The sequence below is a fragment of the Schistocerca nitens genome, chromosome 6, assembly GCF_023898315.1.
Source record: "Schistocerca nitens isolate TAMUIC-IGC-003100 chromosome 6, iqSchNite1.1, whole genome shotgun sequence".
Classification (NCBI taxonomy): domain Eukaryota; kingdom Metazoa; phylum Arthropoda; class Insecta; order Orthoptera; family Acrididae; genus Schistocerca; species Schistocerca nitens.
Window position 1 is genome coordinate 421,713,321 of NC_064619.1, and position 12,135 is coordinate 421,725,455.

Genomic DNA, 12,135 nt, shown 5'->3' on the forward strand with positions numbered 1-12,135 from the left:
CCTAATCTAATTCCCTCAGCATCACCTGATTTAATTAGACTACATTCCATTGTCCTCAGTTTGCTTTTGTTGATGTTCATCTTATAGCCTCCTTTCAAGATACTGTCCATTCCGTTCAGCTGCTCTTCCAAGTCCTTTGATGTCTCTAACAAATATACGATGTCATTGGCAAACCTCAAAGTTTTTATTTCTTCTCCTTGGACTTTAATTCCTACTCCAAATTTTTCTTTTGCATCCTTTACAACATGCTCAGTATTCATATTGAATTACATGGAGAATAGGCTACAACACTGCCTCCACTCCCTTCTCAACCACTGCTTCGTTTTCAAGCTCCTCATCTCTTATAACTGCCATCTGGTTCCTGTACAAATTGTAAAGAGCCTTTCACTCCCTTTACTTTACTCCTTCCACCTTTAGAATTTGAAAGGGAGTATTCCAGTCAACAATGTCAAAAGCTTTTTCTGTATTTACAAATGTTATAAATGTAGGTTTGCCTTTTCTTAACCTATTTTCTGTGAGAAGTCGTAGGGTCAGTACTGCCTCTTATATTCCAGTATTTCTCCAGAATCCAAATTGATCTCCTCTAAGGTCAGCTTCTATTCGTTTTCCATTGTTCTGTAGAGAATTCATGTTAGTATTTTGCTAAACTGGTAGTTCGGTAATTCTCACAGCTGCAAGCGCCTGCTTTCTTTGGAATTGGAATTATTATATTCTTCTTGAAGACTGAGGATATTTCACATGTCTCATAGATGTTGCTCACCTGGTGGAAGAGTTTTGTCATGGCTAGCTCTCCCAAGGCTATCAGTAGTTCTAACTGAACGTTGTCTACTCCCGGGACCTTGTTTTGACTTAGGTCTTTCAGTGCTCTGTCAAATTCTTCAGGCAATATTATGTCTCCCATCTCATCTTCTCCTACATCCTCTTCCATTTCCATACTACTGCCCTCAAGTACATCTCCTGTGTATAGACCTCTATATACTCCTTCCACCTTTCTGCTTTCACTTCTTTGTTTAGGACTGGTTTGCTGTCTGAGCTCTTGATAGTCATACAGGTGGTTCTCCTTTCTTCAAAGGTCTCCTTAATTTTCCTGTAGCCGGCATCTGTCTTTCCCACGTGATATGTTTCTACATCCTTACATTTGTCCTCTAGACGTTCCTGATCAGCCATTTTGCACTTTCTGTTGATCTCATATTTTACATGTATGTAAGCCTTTTGTCTGCTCCATTTACTGCATTTTTATGGTTTCTCCTCTCATCAGTTAAATTCAATATCTCTTGTGTTACCCAAGGATTTCTGCTAGGCCTTGTCTTTTTACCTACTTGATCCCCTTCTGCCTTCACTATTTCATCTCTCAAAGCTACTTATTCTTCCTCTACTGTATCTCTTTCCCCTATTCTTGTCAATTATTCCCTGATGCTCTCTCTGAAACACTCTACAGCCTTTGGTTCTTTCAGTTTATCCAGGTCCCATCTGCTAAATTCCTACCTTTTTGCCGTTTCTTCAGTTTTAGTCTACATTTCATAACAAATAAATTGTGGTCAGAGTCCATATCTGCCCCTGGAAATGTCTTAAAATTTAAAACCTGGTTCTGAAATCTGTCTTACCATTATATAATCTGTCTTAAACCTTCCAGTGTTTCCAGGCCTCTTCCACGTATACAACCTTCTTTCATGATTCTTAAACTAAGTGTTAGCTATGATTAAGTAATGCTCTCTCCAAAATTCCACCAGGCGGCTTCCTCTTTCATACACAGCTGAAAGCTGGTTATTTCTGAAACAGGAAGAAGAAGGAGGAGGAGGAGTCTTTCACAATGCAATAGGCAGTTTCAGACAGACAGACAGTGGTCATCTTTAGACTAAAGTCACATGTTGCAAGTAATGACCATTGTATTGGGAGTAGTATTGACAATGCAATGGGATCCACTTGTAGCATGTACTTTTAGTCTGAAGATGATCATTGCCTGGTCAAAACCAGTGATAGCATTGTGAAATACTTTTGTGAAAATGTCATAAAAATGTAAAAAATAAAACAATAAATTGGGAAGATGATTTGCGATTTCTGATTGATGAATATAGGGTAAAGTCTACAGCAGCAGAAATTAGTATAATGGGATTAAGAATTGTTACACATTAAGGTTGCTTGTGGAGTAAGGAATAGGAAGTTAAGAAAACAGTTAGCTGCTGTGAACTGTTCAGTTTGACAGCAAATCAGCACCAACAACAGCATCTCAGGTATTCATACCAACATCATGAGCCGGAGATGAAGAGGTAGGTGGAGTATATAAGGGTATTGAGTAGATAACTCAGAATTTGAAGTGAGATAAAAATATAATGATCACAGGGAACTGGAACACCATAGTAGAACAAGGACTTGGAGACAGGGTTACAGGAAAATATGGGCCAACCAGTAGGAATGAGAGAGGAGGAATACACATAAAGTTGTATGATCAATTGGGCTAAAAAGTAGGAATGACAGAGGAAGAAGACACCTTAAATTCTGCAATCAATGCCAGCTAGTAATAACAAACACTCTCTTAAAATGTCAAATACTGCATTTTAATGCATACCCAGCAGCAAATAGAAACCTCATTACAATTTAGTAGTGATGGAGAGGAAGAGGAAAAAAATTATCAGAGAGGATCAGTTTGAAAAAAAGTAAGATACTTTAGTGTTGAGGCATGATGAGTGCATTTAATGTTCTCTGAGGTTGTAGGTACTGTGATAATGAATATGACAATAGGCCGTTCAGTTGAAGAGGAATGGACATTACTAAAAAGAAGTTGGACTGACAGATATGGGTAAAAAAAGTAAAGGCTTGTGGTATTATTGGCAGGAAGGGCAGGTTCAGCTGCTTAGTTGCAAAGATATTGCTGTCCTTGGTGCACAACTGCACCTTTCCTGTGTGAAGTGTGAGAGTTGTTTGTTAAAGTTTGTGTGTTAAGTATAGCTGACTGTAATGGGTGTGTGCGCACTGGCCATGCCAAGCATTACTTGCCTTTGGTGGAGAAAAAGAATTGCTCCTATATAAGTGACTTGTGATGAAATCAGTAGGGAGTGCATCAAAACTGAAGTTAAATGGCTCTAGGAAAAATGTGAAGAAATTGAAAAAGAATTGGTCCTCAGAAGGGCAAAATAACTTTTAGTGAAACTAAAAGCAAAGATGACATAAAGAGTACAAAAGTAAAGACATGGTCAAATGCAGAAGAGACAGTAGATTGGTGAAAAAAGTACACGTAGTACCCTGTGCTGATGTGATAGAAGAACAAATGGGTCAGGATTTGGATGACATAGGTGATCAATTATTGCAGCCAGCATCTGGCAAAGATTTATAAGGCTAGTCGTCAAACAAGGCAGAAGGATATACAACATTTGTTTGAAATGTATAATTTCATTGGGGGAAGTGTCAACAAACAAATCTTCATGTAGAATGTGTGAGACTGTAGACACTTTCAAAAGAATATTGTCCACACAATCTTATAGGTAATGAAGGCAGTGAAATCCAAGAACTGTCACATAATTGGCCCAACAGCTCAAGCATCCAAATTGCTGGCAACTATAATATAAGAATGGGAAAGAAAATAGAGGTTGTGTTAGATGATGGTCAGTTCAGATTTAAGGAAGGTAAAGGTTTCATGAAGGCAGTTCTGATGTTGCCCTTGGTAAAGGAGACAAGATTTTAAAAAGTGAAGCTACTCATGTAATTTGTCAGTGTAGAAAATTATATTGCCAATATAAAATGGCGAAACATTTTTTTTAGATTTTCAGAAAAATTGGTACAAGCTATAGGTAACGACTGCTAATATAAAATGTGTTCAAAAACCAAGAGGCAACAATAAGAATTGAAGATCGTGGGAGAAGTGCTCAGATTTAAAAAGGCCAAAAACAGGGGTGCACTCTTTCTTCTCTACTGTTCAGCATGTACGCTGAAGAAGGAATGGTGAAAATATAAGAAAATTTCACAAGTTGGATTAAAATGTAGGGTCAAAAGGTATCAACAGTAATATTGCTGATTACATTTCTATCCTTAGTGAATTGCAGGACCTGTTGAATGGAATAAAGAGTGTAGTGAATACACAATATGGATGGAAAGTAAAACAAAGGGTGACTTTTAGTAATAAGGAGCAGCAGAAATGAGATTAATGATGAACTGAACATTGAAATTGGGTATCATACAGTAGCAAAAAAAGAAGAAATTCTAGTGCCTTGGAAGAAAAATTACAAATGATGGAATAAGCGTGGGAGGATATAAAAACAGACCAGCACAGGCAAGAGTGTATTCCTCACCTAAAAGAAGCCTACTAATATCAAACATAGGCCTTAATTTGAGGATGGAATCACTGAGAATTTTTATGCTGAGCACAGCATTGAACAGGAACGAATTTTGTACTGTGGGAAAACGCAAAAGAAGAAAAACAAAGCATTTGAAATGTGATGTTACAGAAAGACACTGAAAATTATGTAGACTGGTAGGGTAAATTGTGAGGAGGTTCTGTCCAGGATTGGTGAGGACAGCAAGTTGTGGAAACCACTGATTAGATAGGACAAATGTTAAGATATCAGGGAATAACTTGCATCATTGCAGAAGAGAAGGTAGGGGTCAAACTGTGTAGGGAAAGGCAGAAATTGAAATATATATAACAGAATAGCTTTTTGTCTGCAGCTTCGTCTGCGTAGACATATGTCACATATATTTCACACTCATTTAACATATTCCATAAATATTTCTACACACATTTCAGCTGTATCACTAGCAAATTTCACCCTGTAGTTTTGTGTGAATTCTGAGAAAACTTGTAATTTTCCAGTGACTCACTGTTGTTTCAAGAAAAGAGGATTGTTGCTGACAACTGTCTGCTTCTCCATGGTTTTACACAAAAAAGCAACACGGGAGAGGATGTTAAGTGTGTTTGTGTTATTGAGCTGTATGGCATGATTTTTGCCCCTGAAACATGATGAGGATGTTATTTGCTCACTGAGTGCTCTTTCTCATGATGTGGTTGATGCACTGAGCAATGCAAATAAGTCAGATTGCACTTTATCCCTTTAAAATATTCCATGTCAACTAAATACAGGAAAGAAGTATGAACAGGTCATTTTCAGACTTTTCTATACACCATCCATTCTCATCATCACCCTTGCCCATAATGGAAGTAGGTGCATCTTAATCTCACAGTATTTTTATACACATAATGAGCCATGTGTGTACTAAATGTGGATGAAATTTCTCCTGACATTCCAGAATTTTGTTTTTATTTCATGACTTTTCACCTCAAACCCTCATCCAAAGGGGTGGTAAGCATGTTTTACTGTCACGGTAAATTATCCCAGATAGCAAATGATTCATGTGTCAGTTCTGGCAGTTCTGATAGCAGTTCCTAAGGCATTGCAGACATAAGCTGATTTCTCACTGTCTTTGCACCCATACCACCACTCGTTATTTCCACCTCTAGGGATGAAACGTCATTAGGACTGTCACCAGTAAGTCTAGCATCCCTAAAACTATTGATTCAATGCTAATATTAGCTATTACTGAATATTTTTGTACTCACTTCTTGTCATCCCCACCCCAGGGGCGATTGTTGTATATATTTCCACCTCAATTTCTGTATAAAAATAATTATAGAAATAGTGAGTCATATATGTACAAAATTTGATTAAAATTGCTCCAGTTGCTCCTCAGTTAAGCTTCTATGTCAGCCCCTTTTTCACTCCTACCCCTGTGGGTGGCAGGTGGTTCTTACACTCACAGCAACCTTCTTGAGCATTCACACAACAATTCATCAAAGTTTCATTGGAGTAGGCTGAATGGTATAGGAACACATGGAAAACAAACAAATAAATATTAATTTTTATATCAAACAATGTAAAATCCAGGATGGAATGTAACATTTTTATATGATAGACAAAGCGTATTGAGAATGTTGGGTGCAAGTACTACTCTTGAGAGGAAGTAGTGGTGGCATGAATTAAACCAATTTGAAGACACCACTCCCCACCTCTCACCCCTCCAACCCCACCACCCTCCCAATCCCTACCCATAAAGAAAAATTTTGTGCATTTTTTTTTTACTGTTTAATGGGTTGGGAGTGGCATAGATGAATTTACAGGGTATTTATACTGTTAATACTGTTACGTGCAAGGAATCCTCTTACCAGTTAAAACTCTATACTTCTAATAATTTAAAATCACTTTACAAACTTGAAGGAGAGGTGGAGTAGGGTGGGTTGGTTGCTCCATTCTTCACTCCAAAACAAGGGGAAAAGTCCATGATACGAGATGTCCACAAATTCTTCATTTTTGAGTTGTCAATGAAAGTTTATCCTCAACACATTTCAAGGTAAAATTCACCCATCGAAATTTGTAATCAGTGATTACAATTAATTGTGTTAAATAATTGAGTGATACTGATGTATTGATTCAAGTCAACTTACCCATCCACTTGGAGTATCCTTGATAGTGATGTGTTGCCATGGAGAAAGTTTCACATGTGTAGTACTAGTGCTACCTCATTACAACTCCATTTAACTGTGAAAGGATAGTCACTATATGAAGAGGTGGGTAAGATTCTGAAATTGACCATTTATTTAATTTATTTATCCATCTGTAGACAATAAATATTGTATGGATGTTGTCCAAAAGTACTTGTAAATTTATGGGAAACAATTTAGGCAAAAGGAACATACAAATTTTTACATTAAATAGTAAAAAGAATAATACATACAAAATTGTACAAAAAATGTACAAAGAATAATACTTCGTCATACAAGACACAGTAATACAACTTTTTATACATGTATACTAACAGTATTGTAACTGCATAGTCGGTTTGCCGTAAAGCTTTACTTTTGTCTTCCCTAAACAGGAAGCCCTTATATTCACTACAATAATTCAGTAAAGATTTTACCACTCTCAGCAACTGTCCATCAGATATACAAAATTAACAGAAACTTTAGGGGATAAAATACAGTGTTTTCAGTTTTGCCGCAATATAAACATTATCAGAATTATTTATTGGCCTAAGTAGTCATTTACCAAGTAAAAACATTGTTCAAATAGAGATTCTTTAAATTCTACCTCAAATCTGTTTTCATCTTCTAACTTTCTGATGTTGGCTAGCAGTATGTTGTAAAATTTTGCACCAATATGACTCATATGCCCTTGTGTGTGTGTTCTTTTTGTTTGTTGAGTATGGAGGGCTGTGCTATTTCGAGTATTGTAGTTATGCAAGTCAGCATTTGTCTGAAGATCTGCAAGGTGGGCCCTAACATATAAAAAACGTGTGTGTGTGTGTGTGTGTGTGTGTGTGTGTGTGTGTCTCTCTCTCTCTCTCTCTCTCTCTCTCTCATATATATATATATATATATATGTGTGTGTGTGTGTGGATGGATATGTGTGTGTGTGCGAGTGTATACCCGTCCTTTTTTCCCCCTAAGGTAAGTCTTTCCGCTCCCGGGATTGGAATGACTCCTTACCCTCTCCCTTAAAACCCACATCCTTTCGTCTTTTCCTCTCCTTCCCTCTTTCCTGATGAGGCAACTGTTTGTTGCGAAAGCTTGAATTTTGTGTGTATGTTTGTGTTTGTTTGTGTGTCTGTCGACCTGCCAGCACTTTCATTTGGTAAGTCACATCATCTTTTAGAAAAACTGGAAACATTAGGTATTCATGGGACAGGATAAAAGAGGTTTGAATCATACCTACAAAACAGAACACAGATAGTAGGACTGAGGTCAGATTACTCCAACCACAAAATAAATTTAGTATCAGATGCACCAAAGAAAATGCTGTAAACAACTACTGATCAAGTTTATATATATATAACAGAGGGAAACATTCCACGTGGAAAAAATATATCTAAAAAGAAAGATGATGAGACTTACCAAACAAAAGCGCTGGCAGGTCGATAGACACACAAACAAACACAAATATACACACAAAATTCAAGCTTTCGCAACAAACTGTTGCCTCATCAGGAAAGAGGGAAGGAGAGGGAAAGACGAAAGGATGTGATGTCTGCTTGTGTCTGTATGTGTGGATGGATATGTGTGTGTGTGCGAGTGTATACCTGTCCTTTTTTCCCCCTAAGGTAAGTCTTTCCGCTCCCGGGATTGGAATGACTTAAAACCCACATCCTTTCGTCTTTCCCTCTCCTTCCCTCTTTCCTGATGAGGCAACAGTTTGTTGCGAAAGCTTGAATTTTGTGTGTATATTTGTGTTTGTTTGTGTGTCTATCGACCTGCCAGCGCTTTTGTTTGGTAAGTCTCATCATCTTTATATATATATATATATATATATATATATATATATATATATATATATATAAAAACAAAGATGATGTGACTTACCAAATGAAAGTGCTGGCAGGTCGACAAACAAACACAAACATACACACAAAATTCAAGCTTTCGCAACAAACTGTTGCCTCATCAGGAAAGAGGGAAGGAGAGGGAAAGACGAAAGGATGTGGGTTTTAAGGGAGAGGGTAAGGGGTCATTCCAATCCCGGGAGCGGAAAGACTTACCTTAGGGGGAGAAATGGATGGGTATACACTCTCGCGCTCGCGCGCGCTCACACACACACACACACACACACACACACACACACACACACACACACACATCCATCCATCCGCACATACTGAGACACAACTTGATCAGTAGTTGTTTACAGCATTTTCTTTGGTGCATCTGATACTAAATTTATTTTGTGGTTGGAGTAATCTGACCTCAGTCCTACTATCTGTGTTCTGTTTTGTAGGTATGATTCAAACCTCTTTTATCCTGTCCCATGAATACCTAATGTTTCCAGTTTTTCTAAAAGAATGCAGTGATTGATAGTGTCAAATGCTTTGTAGGGATCTAAATTTCTTCCAGCTATGCTGTTGTCTTTTTCTAGATTTTTGATTATTTGTTCAGTGTAACACATTAGTGCTGTTTCTGTATTTTTACTTGCCTGGAAGCCATGCTGATTTCTATTTAGTAACTTATGGTCATTTAGATATTTGTTGATTCTGTGCTTCATTAATTTTTCTATTATTTAGGAAAATGCTGGCAGGAGGGATATTGGCCGATAGTTTTCTACGTTATGCTTGTCGTCGTTTTTGAATAATGGCTTCACTTTTGACATTTTCATCCTTTCCAGAAACTACTTCACTAAGTGATAAGTTGGCCATGTATGCCAAGGGCCTTGAGATTTGTGCAGCTGTCATTGTTATGATATAAACATGCACATCATCTACTCCTGCTGGCATTTTAGGTTTCAAGCTTTTTATTACTTTGAACCTCATGTTCATTTGTTGGATCTATCCTCATGCTACAAGCAGCTTTTGGAAATACAGTTTTTTTTTCCGTTTGTAAATTTCGAGCTTAATGAAGTTGATGCATTTATGAAATAATTCTTGGTGTAATTTGGCAAATCTTGTTTTTTAATATTAACGTTTTCTGTGTTTTTGAGAGTGATATCCTAGTCTTCACATCTCTTTCCTGTTTCAGTCTTCACAATACCCTATATGGCTTTCGATTTGTTACCAGACTGTCTTATTAAATTGTCATTACGCATAGATTTTCCCTTGGGAATTACTTTTCGATATACCCTCTTGTAATTCTTAACATATTCTATGAACTGTGGATCTGTCAATGCCTTCAATTTTGTATTTAGTCTCTTTAGAGTTCCACAAGAAGATCTGATGCCAGCTGTGATCCAAGAACTTGGCTTTGTATTGTGATGTGATGTGATTTTTGACAGCTTCTTTAGAAAACAAATTTCGAAATATCCTATGAAAATTGAAGGAAAAAGTGTTATATGCATCATTCGTATTTGTTAGGGACAGCACTTCTGCACAGGATTCACTAGTTAGGATATTTGTAAATTCTATACAGTCCTTTATACGTGAAGTGCACTTTTTTTTTTTTTTTCTTGCAGTGGTATTGAAGGAATTTGGAGGACAAGAGCATTATGGTCTGATAACCCCAAATCAATATTTGTTACTTCTACTTCTATGGATTGTACATTTGAAGATATATTATCTAGAAGACTGTTTGTATTATATGTTATTCTTGTGGGTTCATTTGTGTGTGGGAACAGATTGAAACTACATAATAGATTTAGGAAGTGATTTTTTAGCCTACTTTCATTCATATGATTATGGTGAAATCCCTACAGACAACTACAGTGGCTCTTTCAGTAAAAAGAATGTTAAGCATTGTTTCTACTTTATTAATGAATAGGTCTATATCCCCAGTAGTTCGTCTGTAAATTGCTATGTGAACGGTAATGAGAATGTGATTGATTCACTATTTATTTTCACATTGCTAAGACAAGAACCATGGCACTAAAATCGGTGGATCAAGGTGGCGAACATCTGTGTGTATAACTACCAGGAACAAGCTGCTCACTCTGTCACATGAAAGATATTTCATGGACAGTTCAAATATCTACATCACATTCAACTTAATCATAACCACAGAAGAACCTTTGTGATAGGTTTATTGCCCTGACTGCTAATCCATTGTTTGTATTCTCAGTCATTTTCATAAATTAATTACTATTTTCACAACCAGCATTTGTGGATAGATTAAATTCTATATTAGGTACAAGAAGCAGTTTATGATTAATGGGTAAACTGGAAATGTAGTATATGTTTTTCCAGCATGTTTTACGGGTGCTGTCTGCAAGGACTTTATTAAAAACATTCTTACAGACTTGCTACAGGACTTAGTGCTACAAATAAGGGGAAGGTCATGTTTGCACATTTTTCACATTCTTAAGGATGCTCCAAAATTGTGTCTGTGTTGATAAAAGGATAGATGGAGGACCAGTTCCACAGCTTGCACATGGACATCGGATTAGTATATGTTTAGCTGCCAAAAATAAATTAACTTATGCAGCAGACATTCATAATGTAGACACACTTCATTGTTCTGTCGTGGAAACCTGCAAAACCATTTGACACCATCTGAAAGTACAAAACTGTTGAACCTGTAGTGGCTACTTGTTGACTTGCTGCCTGTTGAGTTTTGTCTTGGGATCTTTGGTCAGCTTTTGTTAAGTGATTTTTTTTTTGTCAAACTGTCAGCCAAAAATGTGAATGGAATATACATCATAAAAGTGAGAAGACATAGATGATATGCTTGGAACATTACTTATGTATGAGGTTTTCCAATAGATGTTAGAGTGGTCATGCAGTGAGTTAATTTTGATTACTTGCAACTGGTATCAAATGTTTGCTGAATGTTCTTGTTTAAACTATACGAATGGAGAAGAGAAGTGTGCACCACATAAATGATATTCAGACTTGACAGATCTTTCTGGTCCCTAAAACTGTGAGCTAACCTCAGTATCATTTTCTCAGTAAGTAATCATACTTTCACTTAGTGTGCTGATAGCAGCTCTGCAGTTTATTTATTTGTAGTTATTAAAGATCACAAAACATTTAAAAAAAATTTTTTTAATGTTACAGATTGCATGACTACTGTCCACCAGAATTCTTGTAAAGATCAGATTCAAGACTGTAGCAAACCAAAGATTTCTAAGGTAAAGTAACTGCTTTATTTGTATTACCTTAGGTTTAATGTGACCACCAAATAATGACAGCTACTTGAGATTTGATCAAAAAATGAATGACTATGTTGTTAATTTTATATATATATAAACAAAGATGATGTGACTTACCAAACAAAAGCGCTGGCACGTTGATAGACACACAAACAAACACAAACATACACACAAAATTCAAGCTTTCGCAACAAACTGTTGCCTCATCAGGAAAGAGGGAAGGAGAGGGAAAGACGAAAGGATGTGGGTTTTAAGGGAGAGGGTAAGGAGTCATTCCAATCCCGGGAGCGGAAAGACTTACCTTAGGGGGAAAAAACCTCAGTATCATTTTCTCAGTAAGTAATCATACTTTCACTTAGTGTGCTGATAGCAGCTCTGCAGTTTATTTATTTGTAGTTATTAAAGATAACAAACCATAAAAAAATTTTTTTAATGTTACAGATTCACTATATTTCTATATTTCACTATATTTCCACTTCCGTTTTTCGCACATCACTGATCATTTTTAGCCGCTCCCCACAGGTTTTAACGTCATTATTTACAATTGTTAGCCCCATTTTCGTAATCTTTCGCCACAACACCACTC

At 36.7% G+C, this 12,135-nt stretch overlaps 1 protein-coding gene across 1 annotated transcript in view; it reads left to right on the forward strand.

The window, feature by feature from the left end:
• LOC126262284 (rho guanine nucleotide exchange factor 18) overlaps positions 1-12,135 on the forward strand; it is a 628,397-nt gene that overhangs the window by 380,100 nt on the left and 236,162 nt on the right. The window contains exon 12 of the mRNA XM_049958802.1: positions 11,455-11,528. Within this exon, the coding sequence (XP_049814759.1) occupies positions 11,455-11,528 (74 nt within the window). The remainder of the gene's footprint in view (positions 1-11,454; positions 11,529-12,135) is intronic.